This window comes from Podarcis filfolensis, assembly GCF_964270895.1.
Source record: "Podarcis filfolensis genome assembly, chromosome: Z".
NCBI classification, from domain to species: Eukaryota; Metazoa; Chordata; class Lepidosauria; order Squamata; family Lacertidae; genus Podarcis; species Podarcis filfolensis.
In genome coordinates, this window is record NC_139617.1 from 47,256,711 (window position 1) to 47,276,818 (window position 20,108).

A 20,108-nucleotide genomic window follows, 5' to 3' on the forward strand; every position below is an offset into this window, starting at 1 on the left:
CATTGTGGGGACCTTACGTTTCTGGAAGTCCCGGAGGGTGAATGGGGCCGGCCTGAGTTTGGGACCCCCAGTAGGACACAGTTTCCTTAAGGTCCTTGCTGAGATTATGGATAGAGTTGAACCCGTGTCAAGCTCCATGCGGCATGGGGCCCCCTCTATCTGTACCTCTACATAAATTTTCTCTACGTTGGGGTGGGGCAACTGGTATACCTGGAAGTCCGTGAGCTCCGTCGAGTTGCCTTGGTGTGTTGGGCCCCGGGACCTGGGGCTCTTGGATTGGTCATCTGATGCCTGGCGTCGGGTGGGCCGAGCTCGACACACCCGGGCGATGTGTCCCAATTTTCTGCACTGCCTGCACTCTGCGTTGCGGAAACGGCAGGTTCTCCTCTCGTGACTGTCTCCACAGCTTGCGCAGTTCCCTGCTTCTCGTCGAGGCAGCTGTGGTATGTGGGCTGCTTGAGTGCGCTGCTGTACTCGGTGCACCTCCTCCCTGTTGGATCCTGAGTCGTCGGTGAGGTCTTCGTGGTGGACCCTCGGTTGGGACGGCTGGCTCGGCCGTGCCTCTTGCGTCGACCTCTCGGCAGCTTCCGTTGCCAGGGCCTCCTCCAGAGCGACCTGGAACGTTAGGTCCTTCTTAGCGTAGAGGCGTCGTTGCAGCTTCTCATCCTTCAGGCCACCGACGAGGCGGTCACGAAGCATGTTCTCCAGCTCTGAGAAGTTGCAGAACCGGGCAGCTTGGCGGAGAGAGGTCACAAACCCAGTTATGGTTTCCCCAGGGGCTTGCCGCTTTGCATAGAAGGCATTTCGACGAGCCACCACAGAGGGCTGTGGCGAAAAGTGCCCCTTCAGCTGTTCCATTATTGTTTTGTATGGAACAGTAGCGACGTCTTCGGGTGCAAGGAGAGCCCGGGCGATTTCAAACGTCTCCTCTCCGCAGATGCTGAAGAATATTGCCCTCTTCTTGGCGTCTTCTTCATCGGTGACCCCTTTGGCTTCTAGGAGGAAGGTGAAACGGGAGGCGTACGCTTCCCAGTCTCCAGATGCTGGGTTGAACGGCGAGAAGCTGCTGTCAGTTGCCATTCTGAGTTCCTTGTGTCCCGGAGCTGAAGCCTGGATACACGGTGCGAGGCAGCGGTGCGGCAGGTGGCGGTGCTGCGGTGCTGTGTGTGGCAGTCAGCTCAGCGGGATCCCACCTTCGTCGCCAGTGAAATATACTCAGAGTCGCGAGGTGATTTCATGCTCTTTATTCAGCTCATAGTGGTGAGGAGGAATGAATGAATGAAAGTCCCCTCAAGGTATCTGCTTTATATACATTATTTACACAATGGGCTGCACGTGATTGGCTAATTCCGGAATTCTACTGTAAGCCAATCAGGTTGTGGATTCACTTCTATCTGGAGCATGATTGGGTGTTTCCTGCCAACCAATCATATTGCTGCATTGTTCTAGGACCAATCAGACTGCTTCATTCTGAATCCTATTGTTCTAGGACCAATCAGACTGCTGCCTTTTGGATCCTATTGTTCTAGGACCAATCAGACTGCTGCAGTTTGGATCCTATTCAACTCAGTACATAACAAATTGTAATCTGGAAAACTAATGCAGTGTTCTGCACAGGCTTCTGCCAGCTGGGGGAGGGCAAGGCACTTTGGGGAGGGGGGCCCAAAGCTCTTAAGGAGGGAGCTGGGCCCCCTCAGTATTGGGTGGTAACTTTGCGTGGCACTTCAGCTCGCCACATGCTGTTGGTCCCCTCAATGGTGGGGGCAAGTTGGCACCTCTGGTTCAGCATATCTGAAGGCGCCCATAAAGGGTTTTCTTTCAGACCTCTGAGTGAGCCTGCCCTCCCTGTGCATCCAGCCTAACAGCACAATCAGGCGAGAGCAGAAGGTGACAGGAAGGTGCTGACCCATCTCCTTGTTCTTTCTGTTGCTTGCATGTTCAGGAAAGGCAGGTGTGTGCAGGCCCCAGCAAGGCCCAGAAGGTGATCAGTGGGCCTCCTTCAGGACTTTGGCATCATAGAATCATAGAGTTGGAAGGGACCACAAGAGTCATCTAGTCCAACCCCCTACAATGCAGGAACATCAACTAAAGCATCCCTGATAGATGGCCTCCCAGCCTCTGCTTAGAAACCTCCAAGGAAGGAGAGTCCACCACCTCCCAAGGGAGACCATTCCACTGTTGAACAGCTCTTACTGCCAGAAATTTCTTCCTGATATTGAGTTGGAATCTCCTTTCTTGTAACTTGAAGCCATACTGACTTTCTTATGCTGGATCCAGTTTAGGTGACACAAGCAGACCATGGCTTAGTTGCCAGCACTGTATTCTGGGCTTGTGTGTTTACTTCCTTGCCTGCTTCAAGGTTCAGTATAACTGCTTGCCATTGAACTTGTATCAGGGAATGCAATGGTTATTGCAATGCATGGACTGCCTCCAAATCAGAATTGGAAGCCAAGTGGCGTTTCTGGCAAACTCTGCTTTGCTGCAAGCCATGTTTGCCAGTTCAGGCAGGCAGTGGCTAACGGTGGTTGTTGCAAGCTGGGAAGGGCAGGGAGGTAACTGAGTCCATGAGCATGTGTACCAAGGGGACAGTCACAACTACAAACTGTGGCTTGGCTGCAATGTCAACTCCAAGCCATCCGTTACCACTGAGTTAAAGTTGTGACTAGAAAGATGCAACACAAACTAGGCCTTTAGTAGAAAACGAAAGCTACATCCAGAGGGAAGATGGGATCTGTTCCCTTTAAAACAGGGAAGTTGCTCTCCTTAACTTCAGTTCCATTAATCATGCTATGAAGTAATGTGAGTAATTGACCTATGTGCTGTGAAGGAGGCAAAAGAGGGAGTTGTATTTCCACCACAGGTCTCTAGGGCTTTGACACACCCTTGTATGAGGGTACCCCAATAATTATGGGGTGCCCAAAATAGGGAATAGTTTGCTGGGGTCCTCAGTCTGATCCAGCAACGCTCTTCTTACGCTTCTATGCCCTGAGTCTTTGTCCAGTCCCTCGTTCTGAAGGTCTTCTTAGTTATGAGATGCTGGGAGTTGAAAATGGAAGCTTCTGTGAGGCATGTGTTTTCCTACTTGTTGCTGATGTTCTTCTCACCAGTTTTCTTCTCTGTTCTGTCTGCACAGGCGGTTTATGGAGTTTTGCGCGTCATGGAAGGCTTGGAAGCTTTTGATGACATGATGACCCACACCAAGATACAGCCTTGGTACCGTCGTATGGAGGCAGCCATTGGGCAGTCCAGAGTTGCCACACAGCACTCCAGATGCTAAAAACAACCCTTACATTGACCAGGAAAAGCTCATAAAGCAAAGCAGGACTTATTTATTTTTTAATTCCAAAGCCAAAAGGGGTGTATGGAATGAGTGCCCACCACCAAAGCGGTCTCGGAAAAAGCAGTGGAACATGATGCAGGGACTATTATTTGTAGAAAGCCTTAAGGGTATCATACTTGCTGAGTGAATTTTGATTGTTAGGTCCTTACTAGGCCCTTCTGCTTTGGGATTTGACTTTGTTTTTCCAAGTGTCTAAAAGAACCTTGCCTGTCTTGCTTGGTCCTAGAGGAGGTGGAAGAAGTAAGTGTTTTGCTAGGGGTTCATTCTGCTGGTGGGAAAGAGTCTGCTAGTTTGCAGGACACATGAGTCCTTTTGGTTGTTCAGAGTGAATAGATCTGAAGCCACACTCGTTGCTGCTTTTCTCTGGGTCCTGTATGGCATGTGGGAGTTCTCCATTACCAGACAGTTGACCCAGAGACGGTAACACAAACAAATAAAAAACAGTTAGCAAATAGTGTGCAATATTTATCTGAAGCAGGTGCAGGGAGAAGGCTGAAGTTTCTGGAAATGTGCCTTTGGGATAAAATAATGGTATTCTAGGAAAGAGTGAGAACAGAAGAGCCTTTTCTCTTGCTACCCATCAAAGGGATCTGTCAGAATTTCCAGATGAAAGGCAATTCCTTTATAAATAAGGTGTGGGTTGTAAAATGTGGTGATGGCACACATCTGTGGTGTTCTGCCACATAAAAGATTGTCTTATGTGGCATGTTAATGTTGGAGAAGGGTTGTAAAGTGTGAAGCATCCCCCACACTTAGGAGGAGCACATGCAAGTTCTGTTCTTAAACCTGTTCAACAGACACCGCACACTTTGCAAAGCCTGGGCAAAGAGTTTCAGTTACTTAGTTCTTTAGAGGGGGAGGAAAGGGGGATACAAGTGACAGCTCAATTAAAGTCAATTAAGTTTGTAGACATGAGTTTCTTCAATGCAATTTGGCCTTTGAGTCAGAGGCATACCTAGGTCCCTTGCACCCTTGGCAAGGAGCTGTCTTGGCACCTCCCCCCCAGAAAAAAACACCACTTTACTGCACTAGTCACGTGAGAAATTCCTATATTTTTATGAGACCCAAGTACTCAAAGGATCTGGAAGAAGGGTGAGACAAGGATGAAAGGTGCAAGAGCACACACATGTACACCATACACTCCATAGACTGATAGGTGATTTTTGCACCTAGTGGGGGCTGGTTCCACCAACCCTTAGGGTTGCACCACTATGTGCAGTAGGGCTTACTTTCAAACAATTGCACACACAAGGTTGTGCTGCTGTTGACACATGCTCTGCTTTGTTCAGCCTGATCCCAAATCATTTTGGGATTGCAACCCTGGATACGTACTCTGGTGTAGCTTCGCTGCAGAATTCAGATATGCAAACTCTGTCTTGGATAAAAGTATTGGTGTCAGTTGGGCTACTTGGAAATAAAGGTTTTCTTTTGATGGTAGAGCTTTCAGTGTCCTTATTGATCAGCTTTTATAACATGAAGCTAGCACATCTGGTTACATTTCTAGACCAAAATGTTCCTACTGGGCTGGTTCCTTTGTAAGTGAACAGAGAACTTGCCCCTAAAATGTAACTTGCATTTATTCTTCCAGTCCCTTTTTATCTGGTTTAATGCAGGTATCTTCTGGAGTTAATCTTGCATCCTTTCTCATCTCTTCAAAGCATTCTTCCTCCATCCCAGCGCTCCTGTGCATGCTGCCTGAGCACTCCCGCTTTGCTCCTCTTTGCCACCAGTGCCAAAACAAACCACAAACTGGTTGGCTTAGCAGGATATCCAAATCGGGGATCATTGTATGTTTCATACTGAAACAAACCACCATCATTAGGCAGCTTGAAGCCATGGTTTGTTGTTGGCTTTGCAATCAAGGTTTGTTAGGGCCAAACAAACTATGACCCCCAGTTCATACATTTTTTTATTTGTTTGTTTGCTTGTTAAATTTATATATCACCCTTTATCCAAAGATCTCAGGGCGGTTCACAGAATAAAATAACAAGATAAAACACAGTAAATAATTAAACCAAAGCAACAAAACAAAACCTACCTCACTTCCCACAGATGCGCTTAAAAGGCTGTAGCCAAAGGCCTGGTTGAAGAGGAAGGTTTTCACCTGGTGCCTAAAGATATATAAACCTTCCTGGAGAGAACATTCCACAAACAGGGAGCCACTATAGAATAGTCCATTCTTGTGTTACCACCCTCCAGACGTCACATGGAGGAGACACACGACTAATGGCCTTAGATTATGAACACATAATCCAGGGCAGCTTATATGGGGAGAGGCAGTCCTTAAGGTACTGCGGTCCTGAGCCGTTAAAGGCTTTTCTTTCTTTCTTTTTAATTAATTTTTATTAATTTTAAAACATAAAAATTGTCATACATTCCACAAAATTTCATCTCTTATACAATCTTTTTGGACTTCCATCAGCACCTCTGGTGATCTTCCATTTTTATAATTTCTTCTGCATTTCTTAAATTCATATAGCCTTTAATTATCATAACTAACATCATCCTTTTTGTTCAATAATGCAATAGTTCAAATTATTCCCCTTACAAAACTTCCTGCAAACCTACAAATGTAATTTGGTCATCACAATTACTTTTCAAATAGTCCGTAAATTTACGCCAAAATTCTGTGAATCTCTGGTCCCGCCAGTTTCAAATTCTTCCCGTTAGTTTGTCTAATTCTGCATAGTCCATCAATTTCATCCTCCAATCTTCTTTCGTCAGTAATTCTTCTTGCTCCCATTGCCGTTAAAGGCTTTATAGGTCAAAACCAGGACTTTTAATTGGCCTGGAAGCTGATTGGCAGCTAGTGCAGTTGGACCAGGATTGGTGTAATATGCTCAAACTGTCTTTCCCTGGTGAGCAACCGGGCCACCAAATTTGCACCAGCTGAAGCTTCCGTACCATCTTCAGAGACAGCCCTATGTATAATGTGTTGCAGTAATCCAACCTAGAGGTTACCAGAGCATAGACAGCAGAAGTTAGACTATTCCTGTCCAGATAGGGGCACAGCTGGGCCACCAGCCAAAGCAGATGGAAGGCACTCTGGGCCACTGAGGCCACCTGAGCCTCAAGCGACAGCAATGGATTAAAAAGTACCCACAAATGGTGTACCTGCTCTTCAGAGGCAGTGTAACCTCATCAAGAGCAGGCAACCTCCCAGCTATCCAGTTTAGGGAAAAGCCTACTAACAGTGTCTCAGTTTTATCTGAATTGTGCATCAGTTTTTTGGCTCTCATCCAGTCAGTTACTGAGGCAAGACACTGGTCCAGCACATCCTGTATACCTGAAGGAGCGTCTCCACCCCCATCGTTCAGCCCGGATACTGAGGTCCAGTGCCGAGGGCCTTCTGGCAGTTGCCTCGCTGCGAGAAGTGAGGTTACAGGAAACCAGGCAGAGGGCCTTCTCGGTAGTGGCGCCTGCCCTGTGGAACGCCCTCCCTTCAGATGTCAAAGAGATAAACAACTACCTGACATTCAGAAGACATCTTAAGGCAGCCCTGTTCAGGGAAGTTTTTAATGTGTGACATTTTAGTGTATTTTTGGTCTCTGTGGAAGCCGCCAGAGTGGCTGGGGAAACCCAGCCAGATGGGCGGGGTACAAATAATAAATTACACTGGGCAACAATTTTTTACTTTTTGAATGTTGTCTAGATTTCTACAACTGATTTTGGGTATTTTTGCACTGCTGAATCAGGAAATGGCATCCATTTCTCTCCATCAGGTCAGGTTTACTGTAAACTGAATGGTGGGCATTGATAAAGGTAAGTACACGTAAATTGCATGTTGCTTCACCATTTTTCAAACTTCAGGGCTTGAAATTCCGTTTCTTGGAACTCCAGGAATGCTCAGCGGCAGGGAGGTCTCTCTTCAGAGTCCAACAGTAGTCAGCCATCATGACTGCGTCCCAGAGACCCTGATACCTGGTCTCCATCTCTTTCATGTCCTGATGGAATCTGTCCCCCTGCTCGTCACTCATTGAACTGAGGTTCTCAGGAAACCGGTCCATATGTGAAAATAGGTAGTGCATTTTGACGCTCATGTTGCAGCCCAGGTTTCGGAAAGCACTCAGCATGTTGTTGACAAGTTCTACGTAGTTTCTGGCCTTATTGTTGCCAAGAAAGTTCTTCACTACCAGAACAAATGCCTTCCACGCTTCCAGTTCCACTTCGTTCATTGAGTTTCTGAACTCTGGATCTCTGATGAGCTGACAGATCTGAGGACCGTCAAAGATGCCAGCTTTCAACTTCTCCATGGTCAATCCTGGAAAAGGCTGGCACAAGTAAGTGAAGCAGTCACCATCCTTGTCCAGAGCCTTGGTGAACTGCTTGATTAAGCCGAGCTTGATGTGCAGCGGTGGGAAGAGTATTCTGTCTCTGTCCACCAGAGGGTCATTGATGACGTTCCTTTCTTTGCAAGGCACCAATTCCTCCCGCACAGGCCAGTCCTTCTTTGTGTAATGCTGAGCATGGTCCCTACTATCCCACATGCACAGAAAACATGGGTACTTGGTGAAGCCAGACTGTTGTCCCAACAAAAAGTTCACCATCTTCAGATCAACACAAATAAACCACTTATGCTGATCATCACCAATTTTCTCCAGCACATACTTTACCGCTTCATAGTTCTCCTTCAGTGTACTCAAGTGAGCCAGGGGTATAGAGGCAAGCTGGTTGCCGTTGTGTAGCAGAACACATTTCAGTGGTCGCTTGCTGCTGTCAATGAACAGTCTCCAATCTTTGGGTTCGTACTGTGGCACTCCAAGCTTGAGTAGAAGCTGTGCAATATCTTCACAGTACACCAAGTCCTTCTCTTCTGAGAAAAAACGGAGGTACTCTTGATGCCTGTTGTGGAAGAAGCTGATGCAAGCACTGTCAGAGAGGAGGTTTTTTTTTTTCCTTCAATCCGGATGCCAACAGTTCGGCAGAGTCCTTTGATAAGCTGAGGTCGCGAACTAGATAATTCAACTCCTTTTGGGAAAATGGATGTGGAGCATCATCTTCAAGAACCACTTCTTCATGTCCTTCAACACTGGAGGCATCTTCGTCACTAATGTCAGGAAGTTCTCCGAAGATAGGCACTGGAATTTCATCACAATGAGCTACAGGACGACGTGCTGATTGAAGATCAGGATACTTGAGGCTGCTCCGGTTCTTTCTGTTGATCCCAGCTGCACCAATTTATCGAAGATTTAGCAGCAAGAATTCTCATCGCAAAGTATTGGAAGACACAAGAGCTACCCACTCTGGAAGAGTGGCAGATGAAGCTGATGGACTATATGGAACTGGCGGAAATGACTGGCAGAATCCGAGACCTGGGAGAAGAGTTGGTGGAAGAAGACTGGAAGAAATTTAAAGACTATCTTCAGAAATACTGTAAAATTAATGAATGTTAAAATTATGCTTGGATTGGTAATAAGTGGTAACTAGTGACAAAAGTTAATAAGATTATGTAAAAAATGTACTGATAAATGGTTGAAAATATCGAGATATAATATGTTATGGTATAAAGTTAAAATATTTGAAAAAGGGGAAGAATTTGCTGAATTAAGTATGTAAATGGGAACACAAAAGGGGGGAGGTGAGAGGAGGTCAAGGACATAAACATATGAAATTGAGGGTACTGAGAAAAATTGATTTGTTTTATTTCTTTTATCAAATTTCTTTTTTATTTTTTCTTAACTAGCTGTTTTTTTGTGTATCTTTTCTGTTTTCCTTTTTGTAATGTTTATTTTTATCTGTGGATTTTGTTATTTTGTGAATTTTTATTTTTCTCTTTTGTAAAACTCCAATAAAATTTATTTAAAAAAAAAAACAATTTATGGAAGATTTCGAGGTTTTATGACTTCAAACTGATCCCTTTTCGACATAATCACCCAGAACTATCGGACCTGAATACTTCTTGTCATTAAAATAATCATTTCCAATAAAAACAATTATTCGACATGGCATTTTACCCCCACCAACTTCTTCTAAAATGCCCCACACAAGCGTACATGTGAACAAAAAAGTAAAAAAACGACATGTGGCCACAGCTCAAAAACTTGACCTGATTGAGCAAAACCAATGTGATTTTTGGATTCAGTGCATCAGATTCGTCCTAAATCAACTGAAAAAATGCAGACAACAAATTTGTTGTTGACCAGTGTTGTTGTTGTTGTTGATGTTGTTATCCACTGCCTCACCAGCAGATGTAAACAAGAAGTAGAGCTGAAATGGTACTCTGAGCTGAGTGTTGATTTCATGCGCTTTCTGATTTACTTCCTCCTGGAGCTGGATTGGGTGGCTCCTGCAGACCAATCAAGTTGCTGCCTTCTAGGATCCTACATGCCTACTGGTCTAAGATCCAAGCTCAGTACATAACATATGCCCTCAGCATTTTGCTGACCTACTCCAAAACTTTGGATGACCGCACTCAGCAGTTTCATGTAAATGTTAAATAGCATGGGGTGGGGGATTTAGCCCTGAGGAACTCCACATTGAAAGCTCCATGGGGCTGAAAAGCACTCCCCAACCATCACTCTCTGGGAGTGAGCATCCAAGTAGGACTGGAACCACTGTAAAGCAGTGCCACCAATCCCCAATTCAGACAGCCTCTCCAGAAGGATACATGATCAATGGTATCAGAAGCAGCTGTGGGGTTGAGAATTAACAGTGACCTATTTCCCCAGTTAAACCACAGAGCCTAGGACTTGCCGATCAGAAGGTCGGCGGTTCGAATGCCCATGATGGGGTGAGCTCCCTTTGCTTGGTCTCTGCTCCTGACAACCTAGCAGTTTGAAAGCACGTCAAAATGCAAGTAGATAAATATGTACCGCTCCGGCAGGAAGGTAAACGGCGTTTCCGTGTGCTGCTCTGGTTCGCCAGAAGCAGCTTAGTCATGCTGGCCACATGACCTGGAAGCTGTACGCCGGCTCCTTGGTCAATAAAGTGAGATGAGCGCCACAACCCCAGAGTCGGCCACAACTGGACCTAATGATCAGGGGTCCCTTTACCTTTACCTATTTCCCCTGTGTCTCTCCCCACAGAGATCACCATGCAAGGTTTCTGTGCCAAAACTGTGTCTAAGCCCCAATTGAAATGGATCTAGAATATCAGTTTCCTCCAAGTACACTGGGATCTGGCCCCAACCACCTGTTCAAGAACCTTGGTCTAGAAGGGGAGATGAGCAACTGGGGGCAGTGAAGATGCATGCATACTATGCTTTAATAAACCGGACCTTCTGCTTATCATTATGTATGAACACAATATTTCTTCAGAAGCAAGCTTTGTAGAAATCAATGAGATTGCTTTCTATATAGTATACCAGAGTGTGGTGTGTAGGTTTTAACTTTCTGGTTTGCTTGTTTCTGCAATAATTATCTTTTGAGACCAATAAAATGAAAGGAAGCAGTGGATTGGGGAGGGGGATGTTGCTGGTTTCTGATGCAGATTTTATATTTTAAAAAATGGTTCCACCCTTCATGGGTGGAGTGGGGGGGGGGGAAGTTGCCTCCCAAATCAAGTAAATAAATAAATAAATGAAAATACTTAACTAACTGATCAATTGCATTGCAGATAAATTAGTCCTGCCCCCAACATAATGCCTCCCCCCCCCCAAAAAAAATATTGGCTATGTTAAAATAAAATAAAAAAACTAGAAACTTTTCCCCAAAACTTTGTGTGGAATGTAAAGAGTTATTGAATAAAGTTTCTCAGAATTGCAGTTTCGTCCTAGGTGAGAGGCAGAGACATTATTTGCAATAAAGCGATTTTGCTGCTGTTATTGGAGCTGTTTTCTGCTTACTCAGCAACAAAACAGCAACATTAATGTTTAGTATTTGCAGTGTTACGGTAAAAATCTGGGTGCGAGGCTGCTCAGCCACCCAGCTCGTTGGACTAAGTCCGCGGGTCCCTGCGGAGGAAAATGAGCTCAGCCGGAGACAGGAGCAAGCTGCAGAAGATCCACGTTTATTTCGCAACAGGTTCAAGGCGAGATTGAACAGCGAGAAAGGGGTGACATAAACTTTTGAAACTTCCCTCCATGTCCCAGAATACAGTGCAAAATACATCCCAGTTACATCATGAATACATTAAAGAGAGGTTGGGTTACACAGATTACATCATGAATACATTAAGAAGAGGTTGGGTTACACAGGATTAACATATGGAGGAGGGAGGGGGAATATGCAGAGCTGGAGATATGTGCAGATAAGCACATCCTGATGAGAAGACAATGGTCCATGTACTGGCATTTCCTGGAGGAAAGGCTTGGCAGAGTGATTTGACAGGATTAGGGTCTTGACACCTTGCTTGAGGGATTATGGAGGACAGGGGAGGTGTGATGGAGTCCTAGAGAAATTGAGCAAATTGGCGCGTTGATTTTCTATGAATTTTATAGATTTTAGTCCCTTTTGACATTGACAATTGGAAATAAATTGATATATTGTAGCGAAGAAGAAGGTGAAGAAGACATGCCCCCCCTTCCGTATCAGCAGTGATACTTTTATAGAAAAAAAGGTGCAACAACACCATGACTCACGAGAACTCACCTTGTTCTCTTATAATGGCTATGGTGCCTACCTGAGAGGTGTGGAACTGAATTCCGGTGAGTTCTGGCAGAAACAAACCCTGAGTATTTGCATACGTTATTTTGATAATCCTTAACAACAACCCCATGAAGTAGGTCATGCTGCAGAAGAGGGGCTGAGGCTGAATCAAGCTAGAAAATATAGTTGAATAGGAATTTCCTAGCTTAATAGGAAGCAATCTCCTACCAAGGAACATAACATAGAAGGTTTAAGCCCCAGACAGCCCTGTGAGGTGGCTGAGGCCTATAGGTTAGGTCCGATGGCTACAAGCCATGATGGCTCTATGCTACTACCAGTATCAGAGATGCTTCTAAACACTAGTTAATGGAAATCACTATTGGGGTCAGAGTGCTGTTGCACTCATGTTCTGCTTCTGGGGCAGGACCAGCTGAGGAAATGTTGGCACCTGGGGTGAACCACAAAATGGAGCCCTCTCCTTTAGAGAAAAAGGGTTGAGTGAAGATAGGGAACAAAGTGGGAGGATCAAAATCACCTTTGGTGGCCTTCACTGCCTCCTGGGGGAGCAAGTTCAATAGTTTGACTATTTGCTGCATGAAGAAGTGCTTTTTTTTATCTGTCGGAAGTCCTCCAACATTTCACTTCATTGGATGTCTAGTGTCATGCAAGAGGGGCTGCAATGTTTATTCTCAGGAGAGTAATGGCTTAATCTATTAAAAGAGCCCTGCTACCAACTTCTGAAAGCCAGAAGCCTAGGAAGTGCTTGCCCAGCTTTGGAAAGCTGCCAGAGCCCTGCAGCCTCCTCCCCAGAGTCAGTTGCCTCGCTTAGCTACAGTAGAGGTCAGGGGTAAGTAACCTAAGGCCCAGGGGCTGGATGCAGCCCAATCCCCTTCTCAATCCAGCCCGTGGACAGTCCGGGAATCAGTGTGTTTTTACATGTGTCCTTTTATTTAAAATGCGTCTCTGGGTTACTTGTGGGGCATAGGAATTCGTTCATTCCCCCCCCCCTCCAAAATATAGTCCGGCCCACCACATGGTCTGAGGGATAGTGGAACCAGCCCACGGCTGAAAAAGGTTGCTGACCCCTGGATCTAGAATCCAGCAGTTTTCCTGCACAGGATGCCATCAAAGTCTGTCCATTTCGTCTGGCTTTGGGAGTGCTGTGCTAGGGATCAGGGGGTGAGATTGGCAATTTTCCTGCTCAGGGTGTTGAGGTGAGGTGATGCAAAATTGAGACAGTCCACTTGGGGGGTGCCAAGGATCACAAATATGGGAGAGTTGCTGAGTTGTCACAAAATTGAGAAGACCCATAACTGAGAAGATCTACTTGGGGGCAACAAGTTATGGAAGATAGCAAAGTCTCCCCATTTTGTCTGGCTTTGGAAAGCTGTCAGAGCCCTGGCACACAGGTCTCAATTTTATGGAAAATTACAAAGTGATGCTGTCAGAGCACTGGCAGAAGCCTAGGAAGTGCTTGGCTAGCTTTGAGAAGGAACAAAGGGTTTTGGGACCCTGCCAGAGCTCTGCAGCCTCTTTCCCAGAGCCAGACAGCAGTGTGAAGTAGAGGTGTGAAGTAGAGGCCTTAGTCAGGTCAACAAACACCATATACAGGGGTTGGTTTCACTCTCTACCTTTTTCTTGAAGCTGTCTAGCAGTGAAAATCATGTCCACTGTCCCCCTAGAACAGTGATGGCAAAAGTTGACCCTCCAGCTGTTTTGGGACTACAACTCCCATCATCCCTAGCTAACAGGACCAGTGGTCAGGGATGATGGGAATTGTAGTCCCAAAACAGCTGGAGAGCCAAGTTTGGCCATCACTGCCCTAGAAGGTCGAAATTGGCCTCCACAGTCACTTATAGACTCACTGTTCATAGAAGACAATCTTACTCAGCTACGAGTGATCACCAAAGAAGAAAAAGTAGCAGAGGTGCCAACTTGAATAAAATAGGGGGGCAAGTAAGCCCCGAACTGCATAATCGATCACATGATGTGGTTCACAGACAGTTTGAATGGCAATGTCCATCAACTTTGGGGGGAACGGTCACCTCAAATATTTTATTGGGTGATCTGAAGGCCCCTCAGCAAGGCCCCTGGCTCTGGAAAGGAGGCTCCAGGGCTCTGGCAGGGTCCTACAGCTTTTCCCTTCTTCCCAAAGTTGGGTGCCAATAATTGCCTCCCCTAAGTGGAACTGCCCCCAACTGAACTGTCTGTTTTGTGCCAGCTTGCCTCAACACCCTGTGTCGATCTCCTCTCCGCCTGGTTCAGGGTCCAAGAGTCCTTCTCTCCACTTCCTAGGCATCCCAAAGCCCTTGCACTGCTCTCTCAATGCCATACAAAATGGAGGGGCTTCGGTAATCTTTAATAAAATTGTGCCCTATGCAAGGCCAATATTTGATGCCCTTGAATGGATCTTCTCGGTTATAGATCTTCTCGGAGCCGTGTGCAGGAAAATTGCAGATGTCCCGCATTGCGGTAAGCAAGGCGCCTGGCTCCAGGTAGTAGGTTCCAGGACTCTGTCAGGGTCCTAAAGTCCTTCCCTCCTTCCCAAAGCCCGGTGTAAGACCAATATTTGGCGCCCCCAAGTGGATTCTCACAGTTATGGGTCTTCTCAATTTTGTGAACCTCAGCATCACTTCTGGCTTGAGGGAGGCAGTGCCAGGGCTCTGGCAGCATCCCAGAGCCCTTGTGCCATCCTCCCAAGGCCAAACAAAATGGACGGGCCTTTGTAATCTTCCATAAAATGGCGTCATGTGGAGGCCAATCTTTGGCGCCCTGGCTTTGGGAAGGTGGTGCCAGGGCTCTGACAGCATCCCAGAGCCCTTGCGCTGCCCTCCCAAGGCCAAACAAAATGGAAGGGCCTTTGTAATCTTCCATAAAATGGCGTCCTGTGGAGGCCAATATTTGGCGCCCCGGCTTTGGGAAGGTGGTGCCAGGGCTCTGACAGCATCCCAGAGCCCTTGCGCGGTCCTCCCAAGGCCAAACAAAATGGAAGGGCCTTTGTAATCTTCCATAAAATGGCGTCCTGTGGAGGCCAATATTTGGCACCCCGGCATTGGGAAGGTGGTGCCAGGGCTCTGACAGCATCCCAGAGCCCTTGCGCGGTCCTCCCAAGGCCAAACAAAATGGAAGGGCCTTTGTAATCTTCCATAAAATGGCGTCCTGTGGAGGCCAATATTTGGCACCCCGGCTTTGGGAAGGTGGTGTCAGGGCTCTGACAGCATCCCAGAGCCCTTGCGCTGTCCTCCCAAGGCTAAACAAAACAGAAGGGCCTTTGTAATCTTCCATAAAATGGCACCCTGTGGAGGCCAATATTTGGCGCCCCCAAGTGGATCCTCACAGTTATGGATCTTCTCAATATTGCAGCACCTCAGCACCACTTCCGGCTTTGGGAAGGTGGTGCCAGGGCTCTGACAGCATCCCAGAGCCCTTGCGCTGTCCTCCCAAGGCTAAACAAAACAGAAGGGCCTTTGTAATCTTCCATAAAATGGCACCCTGTGGAGGCCAATATTTGGCGCCCCCAAGTGGATCCTCACAGTTATGGATCTTCTCAATATTGCAGCACCTCAGCACCACTTCCGGCTTTGGGAAGGTGGTGCCAGGGCTCTGGCACCATCCCAGAGCCCTTACACCGTCCTCCCAAGGCCAAACAAAATGGATGGGCCTTTGTATTTTCCCATAAAATGGCGCCTGTCCGAGGCCAATATTTAGCGCCCCCAAGTGGATGCCTCAATTTTGTGCCACCTTGCCTCAGCACCCTGTAAAGCACCTGGCTCAAGGTCCAAGAGTCCTTACTGCCACTTCCTGGGCATCCAGCTTTGGGAAGGCAATGCCAGGGCTCTGGGGCATCCCTCAGCCCTTGCACCACCCTACCAATGCCAGGCACAATGAAGGCACTTTGGTAATCTTTAATAAAATTGTGCCCTATGTGAAGCCAATATTTGATGCCCCTGAATGGTCATAGATCTTCTCAGAGTCATGTGCAGGAAAACTGCAGATCTCCCACACTGTGGCCAGCAAGGTGCCTGGCATCGGGTAGGAGGCTCCAGGGCTCTGGTAGGGTCCTAAAGCCCTTCTCTCCTTCCCAAAGCCAGGTGTGAGGACAATATTTGCTGCCCCAAGTGGATCTTCTCAATTTTGCACCACCTAATCTCAGCACCCTGTGCACAGAAACTACCAATCTCCTGAACTGCAGCTAAGCAAGCCCCCTGACTCTGTGAAGAAAGCTTCAGGGCATTGGCAGGTCCCAGAGCCCTTCCATCGTTCTCAAAGGTGGGCAAGCGCTTACCAAGCTTTGGGAAGAAGACCCTGAAATGTATCTTTGCAGAGCAAGGGCAGTTTTCCTGCGCAGGGTGCCCAGCCAAGGTAAAGCCAAAAGCAGTGCTGAGCTGCCACAAAATCTAGAAGACCCACATGGAGGCGGTAAGTTATGGAAGATTGCAAAGTCTGTCCACTTTGTCTGTGTTTAGGAGGGATGCTGCCACAGTCCTGCTACTGCCTTCCCAAAGCTGGAAGCCTAGGAAGCCCTTTCCCAGCTTTATGGAGGGAAGGGCTCTAGGACTCTACCAGAGCCCTGGAGTCTCCTTCCCAGACACAGGTGCCTTGCTCAGTGTAGTGCTGGATCTGGGATCCCGCAGTTTTTCTTAACAGGGTGCCAAGCTGAGGTGGCACAAAATTGATAAGTTCCATTACCAATAATAACCACTTGGTGGCGCTATAGGTACTGTACAGTTGAACTACTATGCTTAATTTTGTTTCTTCTAAAGATAGTTTCCAAGAAACGAAGTTGCCCTTCAGCTATGGGCTTTTAAGGGCTTCTGTTTTGTTACTTCAGGAGAGCCATCCCCTTATCACACTTCAACGACAAGACATCCGCTAAGGAGTAACTCTACCAAAGGCGCCTCAACTGCTGCAGCCAAGCTGGTGCCAAACCTATTGCTCTGCTTTCCTTTGGACCACATCAGCGAGGCCCAGAGGAGGGTCTTGTAAGCCCAGGACTTCCATACACACTGCCAGACCTGTGCCCCAGAGAGGTCACTTTGGTGCTGCAAATGCAGCAAAAACATCATAAATGGTGGGTCTTGTACATATCCCTTTGCCTCAGCCTTATCAGCCACCTGCTAGCTAGAGTTACAAGGACAGAAGCAGTGGGTGGGGGTGTGCATGCATTTCACTCTGCTATTTTGCTGCAAGTGTATTGCGTCTCCTAAGGATGGACGGAGGGCTCTGGGACCCTGCCTCTGAGCTTCCTTCCGAGAGCCAAGCTCCTTGCTTAGCCGCAGTGCGGGATTTGGAGCACTGGAAGAGTGAGTTAAAGTAAATCAAAATAAGATTTAAAAATAAAAATAAAACAGACACATGAAAAATGTTTTAAAAGGCAGAGGAAATAAACAATAACAAAACAACAAAAATGCAATTAAGGTTACAGAACTATATAGCATATATGTAAATTGATTAAATTTATCAAGATTCAGGTAGGTAGCCGTGTTGGTCTGACGCAGCTGGGGTGGAAATAAAAATTGTCCAGTAGCACCTTAGAGACCAACTAAGTTTGCTCGGGCTATATGCTTTGTGCATGCACATGAAAGCTTATACCCAGACCAAACTTAGTTGGTTTCTAAGGTGCTACTGGATAATTTTTTTAATATTTTTGTATTTGTTTCCCTCAAGTATATATTTGTTCATAGCTTACTATGGTTTTGGTAAATACATTCCAAATATAGTTAAATTTGCCCATGCATTATCTTCGTCTGGGTTGCAAGAGTTGTCATGACATCTATCCACAGAGGTCATATTTTTGTCCTTCCAACGTATTAATATCAATTGTTTGGCAGATGTAAGGGAACAGAGAATCTATTTACATTGACCAATTTCAAGCCCCATATATTAGGTATATAGTTTAAGATTATGTTATATTTTGAAATTTTAATTTATTCCCCATAATAGTATTTATGCATCCCAATACTCCTGCCCCCAATTTGCAAACACCTAACACTGTATAAACATAGGTTTCAAACAAGCATTTTATTGCATCTCCAGTGTGTATGCAGTCGTAATGGAATCCAATAAACTTGAAATAAAATCTTTTGTTGTATGAAACTCAAGTTTATAATCTAATGACCTTAAACATGGAGGCTAAAACATTATCCCATTGTTTAACTAAGATGGGGCTTGCTAATTCTTTCTTTCTTTCATTTCTCAAAGTCTGTGCGTCAAATTGATCAATAGACACTAAATATATACTAAAAGTAGTATATGGTTTTTTAACCTATAAGGATGCAATCAAGCACTCAAATAACCTTACGCGATTGCAGTTTTGCACAGGTGGGGCAGCGGCGGCAGAATAAATAAATGGAGAGTGGGTCTCCTCTGCTCCCATTTATCATTTAATTATTTACTTCCCACTGCCCTGTCCACATAAAGCTGTGATCCCATAAGTAAAATAAGAAGATGATAAGATGTGAGTTACCTGTAGTGGCACTATCAGGACAGGACTTGCAGGGGTTTAAAGTACAGGGTTCAATTGGGATGGCTCTGTCAGTAAAGCATGGGACTCTTAATCTGAGGGTTGTGCCCCACTTTGGGCAAAAGATTCCTGCATTGAAGGGGGTGGAACTATCAGTGGTTCTCAACCTGTGGGTCCCCAGATGTTGTTGGACTACAACTCCCATCATCCCTGAGCTCTGGCCTTGCTAGCTAGGGGTGATGGGAGTTGTAGTTCACCAACATCTGGGGACCCACAGGTTGAGAAAGGCTAGACTAGATCAACGTTTCCCAAACTAGGGTCCCCACCTGTTTTCGGACTACAACTCCCATCATCCCTACCTAGCAGGACCTGTGGTCAGGGATGGTGGGAACTGTAGTCCAAAAACCACTGGAGACCCAAGTTTGGGGAACCCTGGACTAGATGATCTGCATGGTCCCTTCCAACTCTATGATTCTATGATGGATGGTGACTCATCTACATGTGCTCCAAAGCACATGCCCTCTTCTTCATTTACTATTCTCTTTGGAGAACTGGCCCAGAAAAGGAGCTATGCCTGCACATGAGGCAACTTGCCACAGAGGCAAGAGCATTCACATCACATATGATTCTGGAGACCTCTGTTTGAATCTTTACTCAGCCATGAAGTACTGTGGGTCAGCGTATGACCACCTCTCCCAAACCAGGCGTACCTCACAAGGATGTTCCGTGGATTAAAAATACTGCAAGTGCTGCCCTGGTGGCAGGGGGAGAGAGATTTAAATACAGATGCAGAATACAGGGAAGTTAACAGAAACTATATAAGAAATATGTAACTGTGTGGTATAAGATAATCAACAGATAAAGTACAGCAGGACTAATTGGAAGTCATTTTTAATTTCTGTTCACATCATTGAGAGTACAAATGATGTTAGTTATAAGAATTGTGTTGTTTCATATATTGCTACTGTCTGTCAATTTATAGTTTATTTGATTGTATGTTTGTCTATTGGTTTGTTTGCTTTCCTGGCATAAATGTATCTACAGTGGTATCTCGGGTTAAGAACTTAATTCGTTCTGGAGGTCCGTTCTTAACCTGAGGTACCACGTTAGCTAATGGGGCCTCCCGCTGCAGCCGCCGCGCGATTTCTGTTCTCATCCTGAGGTAAATTTCTTCACCCGAGGTATTATTTCTGGGTTAGCGGAGTCTGTAACCTGAAGCGTATGTAACCTGAAGCGTCTGTACACACATTGTAAATAAAATATTATACATACATACAGAAGACATACCTAGCTGTCCTCACCCGCCCCCCTCGCCTGTCCCCCCACCCATGCCAATAGCGGACTTCCGAGGTCTTCCGGCCTTTGCCGGACTCGAATTCCCGTCAGCCCTAACCATTGGCCGCGCCGGCTGCCGGCTGATGGGAGTTGGAGTCCAACTCAACAACCGTTGGCAACGTCTCCAGGCCTCACCTCGCGCGCGTCCCAAAACAGGACGCAAGCCGCTCAGTTCCCATAGCAACCGACGGGAGGAGGCGTGACTCTTGTGACGCCACGCGCGCCCCCGGCCTGTGCCCAAGAGGGGCTGGCAGGAGCGCGCGCGAGCGCCAAAGAGAGCGCCTGTGGCGGCCGGGCGATCGGGTTGGGGTCACGAGGGCGGCGGCGGCGGGGGTTTGAACCGTCCAATGGGGGAGCGGCGTGCGGCGTGCCGGGGGCGGAGCCGGAAGTCGGCCTGCGCGTCCTGGAGCTGCAGCTGTTCGTCGGCGGCGCCGTGCCGCTGCGG

The 20,108-nt window shown here is 46.6% G+C and overlaps 1 protein-coding gene and 1 long non-coding RNA gene across 3 annotated transcripts in view; one reads left to right on the forward strand and one right to left on the reverse strand.

Annotated features, from left to right (window-relative positions):
• Positions 1-4,777, forward strand: part of PTGES2 (prostaglandin E synthase 2) — a 24,292-nt gene extending 19,515 nt beyond the window's left edge. For both annotated transcript variants that reach the window (XM_083597397.1, XM_083597396.1), the window contains exon 7: positions 3,134-4,777. In XM_083597397.1, coding sequence (XP_083453523.1) covers positions 3,134-3,277 — 144 coding nt within the window. In that variant the 3' untranslated portion in view covers positions 3,278-4,777. The remainder of the gene's footprint in view (positions 1-3,133) is intronic.
• The window catches only part of LOC310754967, a 26,040-nt gene that overhangs the window by 5,299 nt on the left and 633 nt on the right, over positions 1-20,108 (reverse strand). The gene's annotated exons all lie outside the window — the stretch shown is intronic.